This window comes from Trachinotus anak, unplaced genomic scaffold (genome assembly GCF_046630095.1).
Source record: "Trachinotus anak isolate AG129_WGS33_773 ecotype Australia unplaced genomic scaffold, CSIRO_AGI_Tana_v1 ptg000018l, whole genome shotgun sequence".
Taxonomy (NCBI): domain Eukaryota; kingdom Metazoa; phylum Chordata; class Actinopteri; order Carangiformes; family Carangidae; genus Trachinotus; species Trachinotus anak.
The window spans coordinates 4,738,122-4,763,608 of record NW_027273869.1 but is presented as its reverse complement, the minus strand read 5'-3'; the positions used below and the strand labels follow the sequence as shown (position 1 = coordinate 4,763,608).

General features: G+C 40.5%; 1 protein-coding gene across 3 annotated transcripts in view; it reads right to left on the bottom strand.

Annotated features, from left to right (window-relative positions):
- The window catches only part of ptprz1b (protein tyrosine phosphatase receptor type Z1b), a 75,914-nt gene that overhangs the window by 38,624 nt on the left and 11,803 nt on the right, over window positions 1-25,487 (bottom strand). For all 3 annotated transcript variants that reach the window (XM_071501808.1, XM_071501807.1, XM_071501809.1), the window contains one exon: window positions 4,132-4,200. Coding sequence is in view for 2 of the 3 variants with exons in the window: in XM_071501807.1 (XP_071357908.1) it covers window positions 4,132-4,200 (69 nt within the window). In the remaining variant the exon portion in view is untranslated. The remainder of the gene's footprint in view (window positions 1-4,131; window positions 4,201-25,487) is intronic.

The following is a 25,487-nucleotide window of genomic DNA, read 5'->3' as shown; positions in this document are numbered from 1 at the left end:
ATCATTTCACAACTTTTTTTTTTGTCAGTGGATCATTTTTATAATATTGTGGTGAGTAATAAGAAGAAGGAGCAGCCACAGTGAGCTGCAGGCAGCAAACCTCCAACTACAAAACTACAACAAAAAAACTGAGTGCAGCATGAAACCTGATCATGGTTGAAATTACTGAACAAATTATTGAATAAATGTGAGTTTGTTTGGCTGCACTATAACAGACACACCAGTCGCTTTTATGCTATATCTCTGGTAAAGAAGCTGCCTCCCCAGTGTTTTCCACCCCTAGAACTCTGGGACGTGTAGTATTAAGATGCACTTGCTATTTCAACAGTAACCACAAGGGCAGCCAAACGAAACCAGGGCTGAAATCCCACAGATTACAAGTTTACAGCCTGGCAGACAGCCTGCATGCACATATGCCATAAGTCCCATGCTCAACAGTTGAGAAAACACCAAAACTGTGAGTCCTCTTAGTTTAACAGATATTAGATCATCAGCTGTTCTGGACATAAACAACAAGCACAAAGAAACTATATGTGCATGAGAGTAACTGATCAATATTATACCTCTATAATCACTCTGATTGTGTTCAGTAGCTCCACACAATTTATATTTTCACAGTTCACAGTTACTGTAACAACTTCTAATTAAAAAAACTATGTATTATGAATGGCTGGTTTGTTATGGAGCAAAATGTCTGAATTGATTCCTCATATTGGTAAGTCAAAAACCTGTATATGTGATTGTGTTATGTTTGAAACCTGTTGTTTAAAATGACCATGGTTCGTGTAATGTGAGCAGTTTGAAAAGGTGTATTGTGATTTTGATGTTGCCTCATTTTAAACTTTCCTCCTCTGCCTCTCTCGTCCTTTCAATACAGCTCTCCTTTTTATTCAGCTCTCCTTCTCTCCGTCACTCACCCTCTCACTCTCCTGCCCCCCTCTTTTCTTTCATTTGCCTTTATTTTCCTTTTGTCCCCCCCCCCACTTCTGACCTAACTAAAAAGCTGTGCACGCTGCCTCACAATGAAGTGCGTTTCTTTCAAATGTTAATGCTTTTTACTCACGGCTCAGTGCACAGCACAAGGCAAGAAACAGACCTGGTCAGGAAAACAAGATTGTGTACATACACACACACACACATGCACGCACACACACACTATACACATGGCAGAAAGGCTAATGTTACAGTGAATCCAAATGAACTGCCACTGAGTTGCTTTCAGTTGTGATGATGAACTTCGAAACCCAACAGAGAGAAAAAAGAAAGAACGAAAGAAAGAAAAAGGAAAGAAAGAAAGAGAAGTGAGGATGACAACGATGGACAGGTTTTTCATCATTCACGACCACATCAGTGTATAACACAAAAAATGTATTAGACTTTGACAGTGTGTGTGTCTGTGTGTGTCTGTGTGTGTGTGTGTGTGTGTGTGTGTGTGTGTGTGTCATTGTGATCTCACATGAAACACTGCCTGCAAAGTTTATTTAACTGGATGTTCACACCCATGAAAAGCAATTAATAAGTTCATCTAATCAGTTGCTGCACTAACTGCACTCTGTTTGGAGTTTCATATTTCATTTTAATTGATTTTATTACAATGAACATATTTCATATTTTAGTCAGTCTGTAATAACATGAACGTGTTTATGAAGTCTTTGCAGGTCTGGGAGCAAACAACAGAGGATGAATGTGAGTATGACATAATGTCTGTGCATCTACTGAGCTCTGTTATTCCAAAGCACATTGATCTAACATCCCTGAGCAAGTTTCCGAACAGCTGCAGTCACTGGTCTGTGTCAGTCCTGTAGCTAGTTCCTTCACTGGGACTGAGTGATATGCAGAAAAAAAAATCACAATGCTTTTATTTTGGCAGATATTGCACTAACGATATGAGTCATGATTTCAGTTGGATGGTCAAACATGTTCCTTTACGTCTGGAGAATATGATTTGTAGTCCACGCTGTCCCTCCAGCACCACAGTACTTCTTTTATGATTTGTTGTGACACATTTGACCTTCACCCAAAAACAACTGCAGCCTCTGTGATTTGGATATTGCACTTGGCCATATTGCATTTCAATGAATTGTTCAGCCTTGATCTTTAGGTATGGTTTAGAAATTTAGCTTAAATTCTTCAGCTCAAATTCAATGTGGTGAATGAAAGAAATTAATAGAAATATATAGTGTTTATCACAACTCAGAACATCATTTATTTTTTTTTGTGTTTTGGCTGTTTGGTTTTTGAGTGACAGAATGACATTTACTGTGCGTTTGTACAAAGGGAATCTGAGAGCTGAGGATTCAAAGAGCAGATCCAAGCACTAGTGAACCAGAGGACAGCGTCACCAACTGTCTGCTCAAAATCTCACACACACGTACAGATTAAGCCCCATTCTCACTCCCAACTAATTATAGAGTCAGGCTGAATCTCCACCAGATCAGCTGTCATTTGACGGTCAGTTTGGGGTGGGGGTGGGGGAGGATCTGACTGCTGGACATGAATCTGACCATGGTGCACTTTGAGCAGCTCTGAGGTCTGATGGCTGCTTTCAAAGATCTGTAATAAACTGTAGTGAGTGTGTTTTTATGTAATTAAAGTTGCATATATCTAAATCTATATCTGAGACCTTTAACCATTTGATTTTATTTGCTTTAGGTTTAAAGCACCTGTTGAACAAACTGTTTTACCTTGCAGTCATGCTACAGGAAGTTCAAGCTGGTTGGTCAGTTATTGTACAAGAAGGCGTATTTTATACTTGTAATGCATCATATTGTTTCTGAACTTTTATCCCTCTATGAGCCAGGACGCAGTCTGAGGTCCTCTGATAGTTCATCGCTGGTCGTTCCAAGGTCTAGGCTAGAAACCAAAGGAGAAAGGGCCTCTGCTGTCAGGGCCCCTAGACTTTGGAACAACCTAACAGAGGAGATCAAACCTGCAGAGTCATTCCCCGTTTTATCTCACTTCTTAAGACACATTTTTATAAAAAAGGCTTTTATTGCGTGACGTCTCTTTAATTTCATTTATATTTCACCTTGATTTGCTTGGATGCTTGATTTGATTTGTTTGGATGTTTTACATTTGCCTCATGTGAAGCACTTCATTACTTGTATTGAAAAGTGCTATACAAATAAATATTATGAATATTATTATAATTATATTGTGTGACTCCAGTGACTCGTGTCAATTATCTCCAGCTATCTATTTGGGTGCAGGTTAACAGGTTTAGTAGCTCTGTGTTTAGCCCATTGACAACCTGTTGATCTTGATCGCTTGTCCCGACTCCCCCCGACCACTGAGCTAATCTCCCTCTCAGGGACCATTACTGTCTTTGTTTCTGTGGGACTCCAGCTTAGCGCAGCAGGGGCTCAGTGCTGAGTTAGCTGATGTCATGTAACCATATGGTCCAGGGCAGATCAAAGCTCTCCCACAGGAGATGTTAATGGATAAATCCTTCAGTTCCATGTGATAGTCAGACTGTTATTTAACAGTCTGATGGACCTGGATCTTGTGCTGTTACAGGAAGTGTCTGTGTGGTTTTATAAGGCAGCAGAGGGAAACTCGGTCTCTGAGACTTTCCAACTAAAGTTCCTGTCACTGATTGATGCTTAAACAATCAATTTTTTATATATGTATATGTATATATGTATTATAATTATTACTATTATCTTATTACTTATACTTATATTTTATTTTATTGCTTTTTTATTTTATTTATATTTTATTGCTTTTACTTTTACTTTTTACTATTTATATTAAATAGTTTATATTCATACTATTTATATTATTGCTGTAGAATATTTTCTGAAAAATACAATCAAGAAAATTTGAAACACTGCAAAAAATGTAATTTATATTTGTAAAACACATCTCTGGATGGACTTCAGATGATTTCAATATTAAGACACTAACACCACTCACACCAGTTGAGCTGTGAATGTTATTGTAGTTCTACTGCTGTTTTCTGTTGATTGATTTCTTTTAATCACTGTAAAGATCTGCTTGCGTACTTCCTGTCTAAATACCACCACCATTGAAAATGCTGTAAATCTTTCATCTGTGTGGCAAAGAGCTGTTGATGGTCTTTTACAATTACAAGGACAGGAAATGGAAAACTAACGACTGGCTCTTACAGACCTGAGTACGACCAGTCGACGTCTTCAGGGAGTTTCTTCAGGCCTCGGACCAGCGGTTCCGCGGCCACAACTACAGGAGAGAGAGAGAGATTTCTTAGTGTCATTTTGCATTTCTAAATGCACAGACTGACAGGTGAAAGTGTGACCAGAGCAGCTGCTGTGACACACCGACATATGACAAGTGACAAGCTTTTCCTGTCTGTCATGGGATACATTTCAGAACTGTTCAGCCTGTTAGGAGAGAGACTGACCTCTCCTCTCTGACTGACAGAAGCCAAACATAATAACACAGACTTATATGATGTCACTGTTTTGTTTTGTGTATATTCATAAATGCATAAGTGAAGTGAGATGAGCATTTTGTGTTATGAATGACCAATATTCAGCCAACAACATCTACATACACATCATATCAAACATTGTAGTTTTCTTTTATATTTCTTTCAGCTGCCACTGTACATAAAGTGGATTTTTTAATCACCCACATAAATGCAGTGTTTGTTCCCTCTCCAGCCACAGAGCTAAGCATTAAGCCTTTTTTCAAAGCTGTAAAATGATTCATTAGCAGCACAAGTTTCTGAGTTGTAGCAGAAACACAACATTAATCATTGGTCTCTCTACACATACACCCGTTCCCTAGCCCCTCACCCTAACCTTAACCATCACAACTGAATGGCTGGATCCAACACTGACCCTGCAACCAAGTATCAACCCTCAAACAGCCATTTAAATCTCACAAAGCTGTCAAACCCCACAAGTACAGTAATCATGCTTCACCTCTAGGATCGATTAAACTTGACCATAACATTAAAACATGTCTTCACCTTAAGATTTCTTATTTTTCATTATGACAGGGACAGTGAGAGAGACACAGGAAAGTTAGGGAAGAGAGGGGGTAACATGCAGTAAAGGGCCTGAGTCGGATTCGAACCCAGACCACTGCAAAAAGGACTGAGACTTAAAGGTATCTGCTCGACCAGGTAAGCCACCATGGCGCCCGTCACATTAACATGAACTGATTTCCATTATGTGGCCTACATCTCGTCCCTATGAGGAAGTCAAATCCCCATGATCTGAGTATGTAAACAAGTTTAGGTCCCCACAACATGAGTAATACCTGGATCACACACACACACACACACACAGTACCAATATCATTTGTTATCACCACACAGTACACCACTTTACAGGGAGCAGGGGCCACTACATCACCATTAACCATAATCATTGTTTTCAGCACACACACACACACACACACACACACACGCACACACACACTTCTATTTCATGGCAGTAATTTTCACTCAGGGACAGTAGAGGATATGGTGATGTATGAAGTCACAGGTGGAGGAAGCGATGTGTGTGTCTGTGTGAGTGCTGCTGCTCACCTAACTGATTCTTGCACTATCTGTACATTCACTAATAGCTCTGTGTCCCTCTCTAGTCATCCACTCTTACTCCTTGACACTGAATAACACACGAACACACACATGCACAACCCTCTCTTCCTCCAGTCTCTCTCTGTTTTCATGTCTCTATCTCTAACATTCTCCCTCCTCCTGCTAACCTGTGAATGGATGAGGCATTGCTGTGTGTCATGGTCAATAAATGAACTGATTACAAAGAAATCACCATATCTGTATAAAATAGCTGATATGAACACTGTGCTAACCATTCTCTTGAATCTATTAAATGTCCCATGATGTATAAAGGTAGATAAACATGTCTTTTTTGATTATAGATCAGATCTAGGTTCTATATTAATACTGTGAAAGTATCAAAGCCTCAGTCCACAGAGAAATGCACACAGCCTGTATTCAGAAACTGAGCCTTAAAACCAGCCGTCAGGACTTCTTTAACTTTGTGATGTCACAACAAAGCAGTCACCACCCTCAGCCATGCTCAAAGCCCCGCCCACCTGGACCCACCATCCAACCTTGCAGGATTTGGTTTCTCTGAGTGTTTACCTGAAATCTGCTATATTTTTATTTGATCACTTAGAAAACAGTCAGAGATGATATCATATATCAAAATACCCCAACCTTTAAAAAAAACAACTGTGCCACTATGTGTCATTATTCTCATGACACACTAAAAAACAGGTTTAATACTGTTTTGAAAATTTTAATGGTGTTCAAGAACTTTAGTGACAAACGTCATCCTCTGCATTTTAATTTTGAGTTTAATGTATGCATGTGTATTAACACTGATACTGTAAAGCACTTTAAAGACAAACAGATGGCATATTCTGTGTTTCACATGGAGTCAAAACTAGCAGGTACTTAGACACCTGCTGAGCTACCCCCCATATAGTGAGGAAGGAGGAGCAGGGGTCACATGCTAATACAGATTACAGCAGAGAAAAAAAAGGGGGAACTGCCATAAAAACATGAATAAATAAAAAGTAAAGGGAATAAAACAATAAATCCTCTCCTCTTGGATTTTTTTGCTGCACACAGATACATCACAAACCTGTCCTCCACCAAGATGAAAGCTCTGCGGTGAGTCAGATTTAGGTCATGGACAACCATCATCATACTCACAACAACAAGTCTGTCCATGCGGCACAGATGAACTCAGTATAATCCTATTGTTTACTGTACACAGCAGCAGGATGAAGCACTGGGTAAATTACTGCACATATGCTGGAGCTTGCACTTGTTCATACAGTTCTCATCTAACTATAACATGCAATGCAGCGCATCCACTCTGAAAACAAACGCCTCCTGTGTCATCTATAAAATCTTCTGCATCAATGAATATTCAACAAACCTTGATACAGATGCAGCCACGGGGGGATTTTAATGCTGTACTTCACACTTGTTTAACTCACTTTTGCCTCTTTCCTATTTTCCCATGAGGGACTGATGCGAAAAGTAAAAATATTTTCTTTTTTTCTGCTTTTAGAGGTTGCATGGGGCTGTCTTCTGACTAACTAATGCAGAGCTAAAAACAGGGTCGTTACAGGTCTTTTAAAATGACATGTAATTACAGCTTTCGTCAAGATGCTTCTTCACCTTAAAAAGCATAAAGAAATGTTTTTTAGAAGTAGGTAATGAAGGGGAATGTATATGAAAGTGATGATGTGTCAGCTTCTGCCAGAAGCATAAAAATCGACTCTGATCCAGTTTGTCACATTTTTAAGATTAACTTTTTACACCTTGGTCATTTTCAACTATTTACTTTAACTGGATGAAGGATTTTAGTCATCGGACATTTGGATCTTAAGTTATCAGAGAAAAAAGCTAAAAAAATGTTAGACAGCTCAGCTCCCAGCCCCTCCAAAACTTCCTGTGTCTGCTGAACAGTGTTGGTGAATCACTGATTTTTAATATGAAACTGCTGGTTTCTACCAGTTTTAATCCCCTGGTGTGTTTATTTTGTAGAGGAGGAACATCTGTGGATAATTCATCTCCAGGTAAAAACCTCCTGAACCACTGACACTGAAGGAATCCAAACTGGGAGAAGCTGACAGCAATGGTGGTGAAGACAACAACTCCCATGATCCCACATCTTTTGTTACTGTTTTGATTCAGAGAGCCCCTAGCAACAGAAGTTATATAATGTATGTTTAAGTTTAGGAAACATGATCAGAGTGCCACACAATACTAGACCAATATATGATAAAGTGAAGACAGACTGACCTAAATGTCTGTGTCACACATGTAAAGAAAGAAAGACTTGAAAGATGTGTATCAGTCCGTACAGTGAGACCTCCACAGTTCAGCCTGCTCTCTGTAAATTCTGTGGATTTGATGATCACATTCATGTTGGCACAAAGACAGAAATGAATGAAAGCAGGAGAAAGAATGAAGAATGGGGTTGACTGTGGGGCTGTGGCGGCAATAATGGCTTCATTAACATCACACTATGAGGGATTTTAATCTAATTTGCCCTCAGCAACTCACACAGACACACACACAAAGGATCATTAGTTGTTGGCGTGTAATTTTTGAGATCTTATTAGGGAAACGTTTCCATTTGAAAAGGAAATGAATCTCTTCTTTATATTTTTTTGGCATGAAACAGAAAAGTTAATTTACTTTTATGCATGAGAACTGAATAATGAGTTGGTGGAAATGCATTCAAAGTTCATCTGAAATATTTTTAGAAACTTTAGAAGACATGATAAATCTAGTTTATGTCAAACACATGGTCTTCAGGATCACATATGTATATATACATCTCATCTGACTGGTTCAGTCTGTGTCTGTGTTGCATTACATTCTCCTGCTGTTATGTGTCTTCTAACTTCATCTGTCCCCATTTCAAAAAGTAAAACCAAACAGACCAACAGACACCTGTTGCCTTCGATTCAGGTCAATCAGCTGATGTATCCCGACGGGACTATCGGTTAAAAGTTTCTTTGAGACGCCTCGGTGAAGCTGCAGTCACAGGAGTGAGCACAAGTCACTTCTTTTACAGTGATGGAGCCGACCACTGTGTCTGAGCAGCTTTTTACAAATTACTGTTGGAGGGACTGTTTCTGCTGCTCCAACCTGCAGTGTTCAAAATGTCGACACAACCTGGGCTCTTTAAAACCAAGTTTTTAACATGTTCATATGGTGTTTTTATATAATACAACACATATCCTGAGCATAATTATCAGTCAACACCATGACTGAGTATTTCCATTTTGAACAGCAGTGAACCTGAGGATAGAACCTAAGGAACCAATCCTGTCAACTTGTGGGGACAGGGGGCGGGGCTAAATGAACCAGAAATCTTGTCAGTACAGAGTGAGAGTTTGCATGAGCACAATCACTAACACTGTGTCAGTCACTGCCAGTTACAAGATAACAAAAAATCATAAACAAATAAAAGATGCTAACTACAACTGTTCTGATCTGTCTGCTAGTCTCTGATTCTGGTCTCCACAGACTCCTCATCTGAGTCTGGGTCTGACTGAAGCTCAAACATGAGGCTGAGTCTCTCTGATGTTTCCTCCTCTAACCATCTTGATGCTCTCTGCTCTTTCACCTGGTGACCTGGAGAAGCAGGTGGTGGTGGGCGGGGCATATGGTCTGATCCAGAATTGAGGAAGTAAATGTAGATGAGCTTCCAGCCACAGTTTCCCATTTTCTACACCTTTTATGTGGGAAAACTATGTTAAACAAAATAGTAATCACAGCAGAGCATTTTTACAGAATTAAAAAAAACATGCCTGGAGAGGAACTTCAAAGTCTCAATCAAACTGATTCAATGATGCGAGACACAGTGCAGAATGCAGCATGAAAGCTGCCAAACTTTATATAAATTAAATTTATACTAATATTCATGTTTTTTATTCCTAGATGACTTTTACCTTCTCAGAACTCTGGTAAACAGTTCATGAGTCAAACAATCAAACAAAGATCTAAAATGAAGTATGCAACAAGTATCTAAGTACGTAACAGTAACACTGGCCATGAACCAGGTTGGAATCCGGCTTGGGACCTTTGCTGCATCTCTCTCTTTCATTTCTGGTGATCTCTCTTTAATATTGGTCATAAAGGCATAAAAACATCGCAATGAATGCTCTTAATGTCTGTGCACGAGTTCTTTGATTCTATAACAGAAGCCTGAATGGTTTCTTTATAAAACATATTTTTCACCAGATCTCTTTATATCTTTCCTTAGCCAACCCACATTTCAAAGGCACAGGAGGTTATTGAGCCATAGTGTTACACTCAGTGAAATCTGCAGAAAGTTTAAGGTGTAAAGTTAATAATCACCATTTTTCAACATTCAAGATAAAAGGACAAAACGGCAGCTGCTTGTTTTTGATAGACATTTTGGAGCATACAAGCAAGTCTCACATCTCAAAAGCAGTGGTTGGCTTGTAGTAAGAGCTCAAGAGACATGTAGAGTAGCTGTCAGTCATAGGAGAGGAGTGAGGCGATGAGCCGTTACTGCACAGGCCAGGAGCCAGGGGCAGAGAGACGCCGGTGCTTGGCTTTAAGAGCACAGCAGACAGTGATGGGACTTCATCGCTGCGGGCTGGCCACGCATGAGGCTCACAGCTGAATCACTGTATTATTCCACCCATCTGCACTCGATCTGCTTTATCGGATTTCCCAGGAGGCTTCAGAGTCCTGACATTAAAGGTTTAGGGGACTGCTGATGCAACAAGAAAGGTCTATGGATGGTGTTTTATTCAGATAGGACAGGTCAACAGATCTGCAGCTTTCCAACAATGCTGGCTTCATCCTCACACATTCACACACCTGTCTCCAGCACCTGAATCAAGGACAGCCACAAACTGAAAAACAGTTCACTGTTATCAATCTGGAACAAAATTATGCCTCAGCCCTATTTGAACTGTGCCCTGTATTCTAGCAGGAGCGAGGATGAGTCTGCGTCTGTCAGACTGAGACAGAATAATGAGGCGAAATGAAATACCAAATGAGGATGTGTGTCAGCCGAACACCTGATACTCTCATGCTGAAGTGTCAGTCACTGAGCATAATTTACTGCAAGAGCACTACTCAAAAACACATTGACCAGAATGAAGACCATTACTTCTCACTTGTCAGTCAGGTGGATGTTAAAATCCCTATCATGGAAAAGGACTTCTCAGTATTTGAGGCATTTCCCAATAAAAGTTAAATCTGAGCTAAGCTAAGTATGCTACATAAATTATGTAGTAGGTCATTTAAGTCTTTGACTGACAAAATGCAAACATAGATGAGATTCTCAGTGATATTTAGAATATAAATAGAAAGGTTTCTAAAAAATTAAGCATGAAATTTTCAGAAAATCTGCATAAGAAAATGCACATCAATGTGTGTTTACACCCCCTACTGTTATGTCAATATTAGGAGTTCTGCACATCGAGACAAACAGTTTGTGATGCTAATTCTCCAGTCCAGAAGAAGAAGAGGGTGCAATTTGATGTATTAATCAAAAGAGTATCAATTAAACCAAACAAACCAAAGCCACGTGGAAAATGTTAAAGGAATATGGGATATGAAGTTCTGTTCATGCCCCCCAGTATTGATAATGTTCTCTTGCCATGCATTTTCTAGTTTTTTGTATCTTCATCAACATGGATCATGCGTAAAACTAAGAGATGCTAATGTATCATTACGTGTACCATACAGTACAATCACACGCTCATATGTATGTAACATACAGCGATTTATCAACCCATGGTATAGTTTGCACACTGGTTTTGGGCAACGCCATTTTTTCTGCTTTTGATGTGTAAATAAAAAGACACGTTCATGCAGCAGAAAAAAGAAATTGTCCGTCAGTATTCTGCTCTCATTTCTACATCTTGTTCATTTGCCTGTTTCCTCTGCTGTTTGTCGCATTCTGTTTTTCTCAATACACCAACTCTTCCTCTTTAGCTCAGCGTAAGAACTTTATGTGAAATTATGACTTCAAGTTCTTTCCAATGTCAGGTATTTCCACACATATTTTGTGATGCACAAAATTGCATAATAGAAACACACTTATTGCTGATATTTTTGAGCTGGTAATGTGTTTACTTCAAGTAATTTGCTGGTCCATCCATCCATCCGTCCGTCCACAGGTACATACCTCCATCCCACTCTCGTGGACACAATGTCTCAGTAATGCCTTGAAGGAACTTCTTCAAATTTGGCACAAACATTCATTTGGACTCAAGGATGAACTGAATAGACGTTGGTGGTCAAAGGTCAAAGGTTAAGGTCACGGTGACCACACAAAATACAGTTTTGGCCTTGTGAATGCAATATCTCTGTCACATTTTCAGCAAACTTCTTTGACCTAGCTGAACATTTTTTAGCCATAACAGCAGTTACGACAATTATGACAAATTTTCACACAAATGGTTAATATTTTATATGACTCTGGATAAACGGCGATGTAACCTGAAACTAGTTGAGTGGCGGAGGTGGTAATTCTACTTCCAAAGGCGAGGGTGATGATTTTGAACCCTTCCTCCTCTCATCCTCCAGACAGGCTGGTGTTTCCCCTCAGTTCCACTTACATCAATCCATCATGTTCAGCTCAGTCCAGCAGTGATTTTGTGATGAAGTGTTGGAATTTACTGTTTCAGTGTATCCAGTTGCACTTCTTCAGTTACCGGTTTCTTATGTTTCCTAGAAGGCCTTTCAACGACCCCCAGAGACAGGGCATGGACTTGTTGCTTTCCATCAAATGGAGATGTATGGGCAAAGACACATGGCTACAGTAGCTGCTCTACTGGAGTTCATGAACCCTTCATGAACCCTTGGGTGTGAACTGGATCATTGGTATATAAAACTCTTCCTGTGTTATAACTGCATTAAATTCAAGTCCAATAGTAGCTAGTCTTAGTGTGGGTTTTTAAATACATGCAGCAACAGCAGTGTATGGCTTTTTGGGATGGAGAAGCTGCAGGGAGGATTCACTGATGCTGGCTTTGTGTTATTATTGAGCCGGTCCCAGCTGAACACTGATGAAAAGCACCGTGTTGGATTACACGACTCCTGGGGCTGATTTAGCCTGAATCCCTGAAGTCAGGGAATCGTTCATCGGCTGTGTTTTCACCGCCACAAACAGATTTTTAACAGTAGATGTGATTACTGTTGTTTCATTAAATGAAGCCCTGTGTTCCTTCAGGGACAGAATGCCTGTGTGTTCAACCCACAAAGAGAAAAAGTGTGTGTGAGTTAATACTCACAAGGATAACAGCCTTCTCTAGAAAAATGACAGCATTTGTCATGTGTGATAATTAAAATGTAAACGCTAATACTAAATGTCTGGCATTTCTACTGTGATTTAGAGTGAAACTAGTGATCAAAACACATCTTAAATGAACAGTCACGGACCCTTGGCCCCTATGAATAAACTAAAAAAGCTTGATGGGGAATCTCCTTTTGGAAGGAAAGAGATTTTCTTCACTTCCAGAGTTCCTCTTGTTTTCCCAGGCCTTAGTTCAGGCCATAACAACCTTCACGTCATCAGACAATGTGTCACTGCAAGAAGCCCCCCCCCCCCCCCAGTCCAAAGACCTGCACATTAGGTTAGGTGTAGGTGTGAATGTTTGTTTGTCTCTATATATCAGCTCTGTGAAAGACTGGTGACCTGCCCAGGATGTACCACCGCCAATGTCAGCTGGGCAACCTGGTTCGGACAGTTGTGTCAAGGATGAGCAAGTAGGTGAAAGGAAAGGACACATGAGATATTACTGAGGTAAGAACATGTGACAGTGCAGATTTTGGTGTCCAATAGCATCATCAGATGACATGAATAGTTAGACTATAGTTTAACCTTATTTTGTGGTAACATGTTGGAACCACGTGAAACCTGGGAATATATACCCACTGTCAGATAAGACATGGGGAGGAAATTGGTGCGACACTACTCTGATTCACGTGCTGACAAAGAACTACTCATCAGCTTATGATAAATCCTTCTGCCTGAGACATCTGAACTCCTGGTGATCGTCTTTTTCTCCAGCTCAAAGATTTCCACCGCACTTTTGTCTGTATGGAAATAGAAGGTGTTCACAGCAACAACATGCTGTACTTCTAGCAGCTCTCAGAAACACTACAGTACATCTATGAAGCCCTCTGTATAATGAGTGAAACTCCCACAAATTAAACTACTGTTAAATATCTTTTGCTAAGTGAAATGACTCAGACAACAACTGACGAGTCTGATCGCAGGAAACGTGTCACCTGTTGACCTCAGTGACACACACACACACACACACACACACACATACCTCCAGGGGCCAGGCTATAACTTATATAGCATTCAGCTGCGTTGAGTGTCAGCTGGTTAAATCAGTGCGCTTGACTTCTCCCTCGTTCACTGTCTCACTGTTTCTGTTGTCGCATCTTACACAACCATTAACAGGACAGTGACACACAGTTAAAGCAGAGAGGAGTGGGGGAGGATCTATAACTTGTCGTCTGGACAGCAAACATTTCCGAATGCAACTTTAAAACCTTTCATTTGCCCACATGAGCTCAGGCATTTTGGGATCCTTCATGGTCCATTAGTGCCCTGCTGCTCAACTGCAGCATGAGAACGACATCTCCGATTCATCCCTTCAGTGCGGCCGGATGAACGAAGCCTCACAGTGAAGTCCAGCAGCACAGGTTATGAGTTAACGAGATTAGGCTCCATATTAAATGGAGGATATTGTTTCTGAAAGCTAAACAAACCGAGCTTTGTTCCTCAGGGACTCCACTGTATTAAAGCCGCAATATAAAACCTTATCAGACAGGCCTATCACTGGAATCTGGCACTCCAGTTGTTCTGGTGGGGACAAGGGAGTAAGTTGTGTGCGTGTGTGTGTGTGTGTGTGTGTGTGTTTTGAGGTGACCGTGAGAATCTGGGGCCCAGTGTCGGAGGTGGTAATGCAGCTGAACAGCTGGTGGGGGGTAAAAAACATAATGTGCACACGCGCGCACGCGCACACACACACACACACACACACACACACAAAGTGTCAGGTAACACCCCACTATGTGCAGCCAGATGGGGTATCACAAATTTCCTCTGCAGACCTTTGGCTCCACAGACGTCTAATAAAACTGTTCTGATATTCAAACCTCTGCTCAGTGATCGCTGGTTAAGTTTCTGTCGAGTCTCCAAAGAACAAAAGGTTTAATATGTTTCAAGGAAATAAATCAGAGTTCTGATACGCCATCATTTCAGGACAGCATGGAGCCAGACCCTTCTCCTTCTTTGTGTTACTGAAACCCACAACACTCTGAACGGATAAAATGAGCCACAGCGCTCATAGTGGAACTGTTTCCTGACACATACTGAACATCACACATACACATTAATAACAGCAATTTAAATGAATAACACCCTCTCTGACAGCATGAGTCAGAGACAGATGCAAACAAAGAACATTGTCTCTTTGCCTCTATTTCATCTACAGTTTGGAGGTGAAGCATTAATTTAAACTGTGATGCACACTTTCTTATTTTAAGGCTGAGAACACATTGGCTGCGTGGCGTGTGCGTGGCAGCTGCAGCACGACTTTGTTTTTGAGACGCCCCTCAGCTGCAGCGCATAATCTAGAAATTCGGCATCTCGTCTCGCCGACTCTTCACATCTAACGTGCACAGTTCCCTGTAAATTCAGACAGACCTGTTGATAGTGATTCACATCGTACCAGCAACGTTACATAAAACTGACACCTTTCACTATAGTTTCAGTCCGCAGGCTGAATCTGAATATGACACAGACATGAAAAAATATAAATATTAGATTTTTTAAAACCATTTAAGCAGCTGCATGTGTGAGACATTTTAGTGACACTTTCTGTCAAATATAAATCTGAAATTAATTTATAATGAAGTGAAATCCAACATTCGAGTAGCCCGCTGATGGACATTATCCAAGGCAAACTCTACATAGACAGAAAGAGCTGGGGGTAGCAGCGATGCAGCAGACATGCAAACAGTGTGAACACGCACACACGTGTGAACAGTTCAGCTACACAGCCGCCACGCACACCCAAAGGCTACTCAGCTGTAAAACATCTACATCTGAATAATTACTTATTTTACAGCTACACTAAGTTTTAAAATGCATATCTGCAACTAGCATTAATTTTCATTATCAACAAATGTATTCAATTGTCATTTAATTCATAATGATATGTGACTCAGGATGTGCTACTACTTGTTTCAGTGTTAAAGAAATATTGAGTCCTTTGTACTGTCAGACGTGATATAACTGACCACTATGAAAATGAATATAATGTCGAGATCCGCTGACAGTGGTTCATTCTTGCACTGCACTTGTTATGTAGGAGGAGACCTCGTGTCTCTTTTCCTTTTCATTGGGCTGAAGTTAAAGTCAGTAAGTCAGTAGAAAAGTGTTCCTTCCTCGGTGCATTTTGCTGTTACACCTTGACTTTTGTCCTTTTTTCTGAGCTGCCCAATTAAACCCCGATCCCCCCGAGCTTTGGTTTAAAGCCGGGTGTTAGGGGGATGGTGGAGCGTGTTTCCTCCACAGTTTAACCCTGGAGCTGAGATATTTCTGATCAGCTGTGAGCGGTGGAGGCCCTGCTGGGGACTGACCTCAAATCTGTGCTTCCAGCTAAAAATCAAACCAGACGGGATGTATCTTATCAAGAAGCTATGAATAAAAGACGCACATACACAGATACATATGTTGGAACACAAACACACAGTGATTCAGACATGGACACTCACAGAACAATGCATCTGATAAATGAGGGGAGACAAATGAACTCAGGGAACTGCTGTTGACACACGCAAGTGTGTGTTTATGTGCGTGTTTAATGTTACAACCCCATTTCTCACTCCTCATTGGCTGCCATGTGACTTCTGTGCAAGCAGGCAGCAACTTCTGGTTTATCCACTGAGCACGTATGATTGCACATGTCCACCTCAGCTGTAAGGGGACTGTGTGTGTGTGTGTGTGTGTGTGTGCATGTGTCACTAATCTGCCTGCACAGTTAGAGCAGTGAGATGCACCATTTCCATCTGCTTGGTACAAATTGAGAAAATACTGCACAGTGTGTGTGTGTGTGTGTGTGTGTACTGCATGTGATTAGTAATCCTGTAGTAGTTCAGTGAAGCACAGCTGCAAACTAATACAGCAGCTTCTGGTGAAAACAAAATCTTGTGTAATATTTTGTGGTATCTGAAAGTGTTGATCACTTGTTCCTGAGGAGAGCAGAGCCTGGGTAGAAGAACATGTTAAAGTACACAAAGAAGAAGGAACAATAAACACATCTGGCTTCATTAAGGGCTGAAAGAAATTATTTTGCTGCAGGATTTTCTCTCCTAAATTGAATATTAAAAGTTCTGAGTTGAACAACAGAACAAAGCTGTTTTAGATCAGAGACACAGTTCAGAAGAATAACTTTAAAAAGCTGCTTATCACTGAGTGCTGAGGCTGTGGATGATAAACTCTCATTGAAGAATCCAGTCACTATGTTTTCCATCAGCATTCAGACTCAATCAGCGGAGTTTCCATGACAACAGTTCACAGCGTCATGACAACGGAAGAGCCCCTGATGGAGTGTGGAACACCCTAACTTCCTGTCGGCTTCCTGCTCCAACTCTCTCTATCGCCGTGGATACAAAACCATCCCCTCGCCTCTCTATCTTTCATTGAAGGGTCACGCCCCCAATTCCTCACTTGTCTGGCAGGAGGCAGACACTCACACACACACACACACACACACAAAGGGATAATAATACAAAGACACAGGTATTCAGACACACATATGCACTCACTGGTCTGCAAGCATGAAAAACATGCACACATACGTATATCTGTATATTCACACATGCAATACAGTTGTCTTAGAGTGTGTGTGCATATCTCGGAGCGGAGAGCCCACCCAAAGATTTCTATTGAAATGTGTCGGTGACAAAGGAGGGTGGTGGGCTGGTGGGGGTGGGGGTTAATCAACTTTCAACCCACCAATTAGTCACAGTTGCAGCCCCCTGATGAACTTTCCCACTGGGAAAAGAAAGTTTGTCCTGCGCTGGATCGAGTTAACTTCCACACTTGACAAAGCAACAGACGAGCCTCCATTAACTTTCATCAAACCAACTGGTTTTGGTTCCCACTGAACTTCATCTCTGCCTAAATGAACAGACCTACCTGCAGCTCATGAGATGAAACACTGCTGCTGCTGCTGCTGCTGCTGCAAAAAAAAGATTTCTGTCTTTGAACTCAGCGATTCTCTGAACAATAAAAGGTATATTTTAAAGCGCTTCAAGAAAGGAAATTCTTGTATTCTCTCTGCATGTCCTCTGCATGTTCTCTAGCTTTCATTCATACTGTTTTTCACAGTGGATTCTCACATACAAAGAAAAGAATTCAAAACTTTTTAAATTGTTGGTGAACTTCAACAAATACTCACTGATGTGGTTTAATGTAACCTTTTCAATTCAAATGAAGTTATAAATTGGAGTTACAACAGGAAAGAGCATCCAGCTCTGAGGACACACATATGCAGAGGAAACTGCAAATATATGATTTTGATGTCAGTGTGGATGTTGACTGACGTGATCGTTTGCTTGAGAATAAAAACTCAACTGACTCTTGAGAAGCTGCAAATGTTCCTTTAAGAATTATCATTCAATCAACTAATTATTGCAGCTCAAAGCATAACTGCATCCTATACAATACCAGGGAAACATGGATTCATTTAGAGTGAAAAAGGTTTATTTTATGGTTCTTTTAGATGACGAAGTTTTGTCCAAAAAGTTTGATCGAAATAAGAAGTGTTAACAACACATGAGACGTCTACGCATAGTATATGATTCTGTCATTTTTCAGACATGACCAATGAAATGAATTGTGATTCACTGAAATTCGTGCCAGGAAAGTGATATAAATTATGGGAAGCGTATTTCATTTGTGTTTTTATGTCACAAAATTATTATTTAAACAATGATTTATGATGAACGCCAAAGATTCTGAAATGATTTTTATTTCATGTTTCTATCTGCTTCAGAGGCTGAGTAATAAAGGTTTTAGTGAATGTCAAGTTTTTCAGACAACCCTCAGGTTTTAGGAAGGAGTTTCCAGACAACACTGTGGTTTTAGAGGATGGCTCAGGTCTTAATGGTTTAAATATTATGCATTAGTTCATCACTGATGCACTGGGCTGAGCGTCGGTGCATCAGTGATCTGTCTCTGATGTAGGTCTATAGAAGTTAAACAAAGACTCGGGATCAGGGTCTGCAGAATTTGCAAGACAACAGTCACATGGGTGGACCACAGGAGCAGCATGAAAGAGAGAACAATGCTATACAGACAGAAACCATGGTTGTGACGCGCTGTGGAGGGAACATCTTCAGTCATTAATTAACTCTGTAGACTGTGAATGACATGGGCTATAAGCACACCTCCAACTTTACACAAATATCTTGAGAGGAACTGCCCTGAAAACTGAGGTGTGTCTGAATGTGTATGTTTCTGTGTGTGTATCTATGTTTGTACATGTTAAAGTCTCATATGCCCATCAGTGGCAGTAAGGTCATTTCCCTCTGCAGCAGCCTCAGTCCTTGGTGCCAGCCTTTTAAAAACACAACAGTGGCTTTTGTATGTGGGCACCGACAGAGACAGACGGCCATTGTCAGCCGCTGTAACTTCAGACAGACCTCCTCAACTGGAGAGACTGCAAAGAGAGCGTTGGCATTTTGTGGTTTCAGTGACTTAGTTTCACTCTTCCTCTCCTTCTCACCTTTTGTTCTCTGAGATCCTGCCATCCTACTTTTCTACCTCACACTCCTCACCTGGTTATCCCCTGCTACGTCCTACATCCTTTCTCTAGATGTTCCTCCTTGGAACCTGCACCTCCTTCCTTCCATTTCTAATTATACCCACTACATTTTATAGAGAATTACAGAAGAAACATGTCAAAGATGAATCGTTATTTTACACAGTTAATACATAGCATTAGGCAGGAAGTACTTGAACGTCAGGATTACTTCTCATTAACCATGCTCCAACTGAGGTGCTTGTCAGCTGGTCGAACAGCATCTGAACCTCCACTTTTAGGGCAGCAGAAATGGGGTTGGTGCCTCTGAAATTTCTGATCTAAAGCTGATTGTGATTATCACATCTAACCCCTCTCCATGACAACCAGCTTTTCATCCCATCTTCTACTGTGGCCATTCAGAACAGCTCTGAACAGCTCATGTATTTAACCACATTTTCTATTCAGTATAACCTAACTTCTACTGGTGCTGTTAGAAATACTCTACTGAGAGTCTACTCGATCTTTTTGGCATCAAATGCTAACTTCTTGTGGCTCTGGAAGGTTTTTAGCAGCTGTAGTTGGTCTGGGTTCACAGCAGGGAACAGTGTTACAATGGATTCCAATGTAGAAGTCTCAAACCACTCCTGCAGCATGATCCACTTCTCCATTATTGAGCCTCATGTTCATGTTGTTCCAAACACTCAGTTACTCCACATCATTGCTAATTACACCACTTACTCTCCTCCTCATAACTCAGACGCTCTGCTACAATTTGTTGATTTAGTGATTCAATAGTGGATGGAGAGGTGGATGATGCTGCATGAGAGGTTTCTATTTCTGCCACATGACTATGGGTCACCACTGGAAACTAGGACCAAACAAAATGAAAAAAAAAAAAAAAATGCAGAGAGTCACAATTTCAGTTCTCATTTTTGTATTTTAATTTCCACTGAAAAAATATAAAAATGAAAACTGGGCTTGTACAGAGCCTGTATATACAGTAAAGATGGACATAGCCTCCGTGACATCACTGACAGGTTTATGAAGAGCGGATTTGAAGCTCAGAGTGGGCTGCTGCGCGGTCACCATCTTGGCAGTGCCTGACTCTGCTGAACTCCCAGCAAATCCAAAAATGGGCAAAGGGGTGGGGCATGTGTGGAGCCGAGACTTCAGCGTATGATGATTTATGTCAAGCTCACCTACCTGTCACTCAAAATGTCCACACCCTCAATTTTGCAGAACTTCAAGTCTTAATAAAATTTAAATGGGTGACCCCGTGCTGTTGTCATGATGGGGGAAATTAGCTACAGAGACTAAATCAGTTTTTTGTACAAGACTGTAAACATGTTTATTTCTGCTGTAAAGTTGGACATTTAACAACTGACTCACTTTTGGAGCCACTCTCATGTGGTCATTTGAAGAACTGCAGGTGTTTATTTTTCAGCCCTGGAAGTTGCCGCTTGGCCTTTTACTAAAAAAGCATGTTCCCTTACGTGTGGAAAACATGATTTGGCAGAGCATGGCAATGCTTCCTTAATTTGTTGTGACACATTTTACCTTTATAAAAAAAACCAAAAACTGCAGTTATATTGCATTTTCATAATATTTCAATTAATTGCTCAATCCAAAAGATGAAACAGTTACCGGTTTCACTCTATGTCATGATAGAAATACCAGATGGTTAGTATGACCATTTTAATATTAATATCACTATAAGGGTATATTACCATGGTTAATTACTGTGGTTAATTTGACTCACGTTAGGTACTGTAGCATCAACCACCAAGTCTCACAGACTCATGCACAGCAAGAAATGAGGGTTTGTTATGGGTCAGTCAAAACATGGCGGAAGGCAGTGACAGCCTTTTAACATTCTTTTTATACACCCTTTTAAGTTAGTAGGTTTTTTAAACATGACACACTCTCTAAAAAGGCAGTTGACGCGTTTTTCACAGACGAGTTTACCTTTCTGTTCGGAGCAATGTCATCACATGCACACAGAGCACACACAGACACAGGAGAGAAAGAGCGTTAGCCACTCAGCCTCCATGTGAGACCTCCAATCAGTGATTGTGTGTTTTTAAAACTTATTCTGGGGCTGCAGCTCACTCTTTCTTCCTCCAGTGCAGCATAGCTGCATTGTTTCTGGTTTATCAGCAACATGCTGGGCAGGTGACAGGTGTGTTTACAGTGTCTGGACTCTCAAAGACGTTACCCAGAGAAAATAATAATAATAATAATAATAATAATAGTACATTTGCTTTTCCCTTTACACCACACCAACACTGCTACTGGTCCCTGGACATGTTATTATTTTAATGTTTAAACGCAAACATTCACTTAGTGAAATGATTTCAGGTTGTGTACTTAGAACATTTTCAGCACATTTTAACAATATTGTGATAATGCTGATAACTGTGATCATTTTGGCCACTATAATCTATAATCTGTTTAATCTCTCAGTCTTTTAGAAACCTGACAAATGTTGCTGTTCTCCACCAAAGACAGCTGTAAACTTTTCAGAGCAAGACAGGATTAAGTGAAGGAGGAAGGAACACCAAAACGAGGAACATTTAGACTCATTTTATCTGTGCACACTACTGTTATTGTAGTGTTTTGTTGCCAGTATTAGGCTTATATTTGAGTCAGCTCTGTCAATTGCTTGTGTAATAATAAATACCTTCTTACTGTTGTATTCCACTTTTACCTTCGAGATTTTGTACATCTACCAATCACATCTACCAAGAGCAACCACAGTAACTACCAAACAAACTTTTGAGTGACATAAGTGTTTCACTGAGCTGAGTTTCCTGTCCGGGTGGCTCAGCATCAAAGAGATCCAGCTGTCCTCATGGCACAGACCAGCTCTAAAATAACTGTGACCGTACACTGCCACAGTGAGAGCAGACTGCAGCTAAGTGGATTAAAGAATAAGAGCACTTATGAATAAAATGCTTTAGATGGAGAGGCCAGATGAAAAAGCAGCAGAGAGAGAGAGAGGGAGAGTCAGAGGAAAGGAAGACAAAATACCACAGTAGAAAGCAGCCAATCAATTATTCAGTATAACATCTGTGGTTTTTAGCATTGCCAACACTGTGGTGATGATAACAGTGCAACCCACTTCTATCAGTATACTCAGAATATGTTCAAGTTTGGTTTTCAAAATAAGAGTTGAGATAAAAAAGTCTGCATAACACTCAAATGCTACAAATGACAAAAAGCCTCACTCTGAAGATTTAACAATTCACATTGGGAAATTTGAGACTGAAACTTTCTACTACGATATGATGATCTCTTAAATCTGAAAAAAAAAGAAATCTGATTAAATTTTTTTCCGCTGAAACCAGACAGTTAAGAAGGCTTTGGAAAATCTTGCTAACAAGATTTATTTCCCTCAGTGAAGATTTTTATTTGGCTGGTTTACAGAGCTTGACTCCATCACGCTGTGAGTGTGTGCTAGTGTGTGTGTGTAACTTAGTGCACACATAATCTCATTTAAAGCATGGAGTTAAAGCTGGAAGGACGGAGTCACATAATTATATCTCATGTACTATATACAGTCACAAAAAAGAGGAGCTGAGAGTAGAGAGAATGAAATGAACAGTGGTGGTTCACAGAACATGAGTAAACACTTTGGCTCCGACAGTGAGATATGATGTTGGTGCCAGTTTCCCTCAGATAACAGACCAGTGTCTTCAGGCGTCACACCAGAGGATTTCAGGATTATTTGCCAATTCTTCCAAAGAAGTTGCCTGTTATGCAACTTTACAGTGATAGTCAGCAAGACCCTAATTAATGTTGTATTGAATCTATTAAAACAATAATGTTTAAGTTAGGGATGCATCAAATCGTATATGTCCACGTTACTGACCTTAATGAACAGATAATGTATTGGCCAGTCGATACTTAATTACAGTTTCTTTGTCAATTTCATTATAAAATTCACTATTTCTTTTCATTTATTCTCTGTGGTCTCTTACCACAGGATCCTGGTGTAAAATAATTGTCTTATTTATCCCAATTAGTTCCACACAGTGCGCTTCAGGCCGTCACACAGATTCTAAATCTGGAGAAAAGGAGATGGTATCACATCGGTGCTCGGTACCAGCAGATTCCCTGAGTTTATGTATTGGAACATTTTTCAGCAGAGTCTCTAGCTTCAGTTTGGTAGATGGGTGAGATGTATCCTACACTCAGATTGCAGACTGTACGACTGCAGCACAGCGACCAAAAAATGAAAAAAGAAGCAAACACAAGTGCAAAACCTCTAATGGCTGCTAGAGTCTGGCTCGAAAAGTGAGTCAATCCCCATAGATTCTAATGTTAAAATGTCCAACTTTACAGAAGAAACAAACATGTTTACAGCCTGATACAAAAAACAGTTTTGGTCTCTACAGCTAATTTCTCACCTGTTTAAATTAAAAAAGGCTTAAGTTTATGCATAATTGAGGGCGTGGACGCTTTGAGTGACAGGTGACATAATTTTTTGAGGTGAGTGAAATTCTAATATTTTTTTTATATGTTGGCACCAATTAATAGGTATCAGTGTCTGCGCTCGTCATACCTGGCTTCTTAGCTTTAGTCGTTAACTAGCCCACCTCTTTGCCTATCTTGGGATTAGCCGGGAGTTAGGTGGAGTCAGGCACTGCAAGATGGCGACAGCAGAGCAGCTCACTCTGAGCCTCAAAACCGCTCCTCAGAAACCTGTGGGTGATGTCACCAAGGCTATGTACATTTTGATTTACAGTCTGTGGTAGCATGTTTTATTCCCTGTTGAAAGTGAAACCACCACTCTAGATGCTAATGAATAGATAATATATTATCAGCAGCGTTTTGTCTCATCCTTACAGTGAATGTAGCAGGTTTAGCTGTACATAAATTAGCTTATAATAACTTTAAAGGTATAATTTTCTGTAACTCATGACACTTTCATCCCTTCTATATTTACTATGTATGTGACTGTCTGTCTTCGCTGCTCTCTTTATATTATTTATGGATTTACACACTCTGTATGCTGCGTGTGCCAGTATTTTGTAGGCAATTACTATTACACCATCAGGCATCCTATTATGCTACCGGATGCAACCCCTCTGGTTCAAATGCTCTGAGTTGCACTGGGTGGCCAGATGGTATCTCGCAAGGAGAACATATGACCACTGAACTCACATTAAACATAACACATTAGCTACTACATTGTATATGGTGGTGCGTTGGCCATAGTTTTCTTGAGGAAATGCATAGGGGGCTTGAGTTACTTTTTTGATGCTAATTTGATGAAATTTTTGTTTAGCATTAGAGGAATTTCAGAAAGATTAATTGGTGCTAACTGAGGTGTGAGACTATTTCATCCATGTATAGTAAACACACAAACACACACAGTGAATGGTGCCTGTACACTCCAGTATAGATATTACTGAGCTGCTGAATGATCAATGGCATGCAGGCTGTGTCGCGCCATCTAACCAATCACCACGCACCTCCAATCTATTATCCCCACAGTGCATTTGCTACCACTTCCAATTCAATCACTGTGACTTAACTCACTAAAAGCAGGGATACTGACTGTAGTGAGATGATGCAAAAGGTACTTGTAAACATAAGGCACGGAGACAAAAGCCCTGTGAGCACCAGTGGTAACACACTGCTGCAACAAAACCCCCTGAGAACCGAACAGTGAGTCATCAGAGGTGGTCTGATAGGAGTGTAAATGTATCATGTAACAACAGGAAACAACCAACAAATACAAGCAATTATTGTGAGAAAGCATCAAATGCAATTTCCTGTTCGGAGAGCTGAATAGGACAAATTGAAGTCTGGGGTCTGGAGTCAAGTGTTACGAGCACCAGAGAAGAAGAGCACAGATACGACTGTCATGCTGAGCTGAATCTGATTAGTTTTAGATTTAACCAGCAGAAACTAACATGGGTTTCCAACACTTCAGAGGGTTTTGTGTCTACACGTATCAAGTGTCAAAATACTGGATGCATCAAAACAGCAACACAATGAGAACTCAAACTCTCCTTTTTCCTGCAGAGCAGCACATATGGAGTGACAGGCAGCAGGTGAGCGGCCGCTGAGAAGTCAGATGCATGATGTATAATGTATAGAGGGAGCCATGCTGTTGAAAAGCATATGTTAGAGTGAAGGACTCCAGCTAGAAGATTGTGTTCACTGGCTGAAAAAGC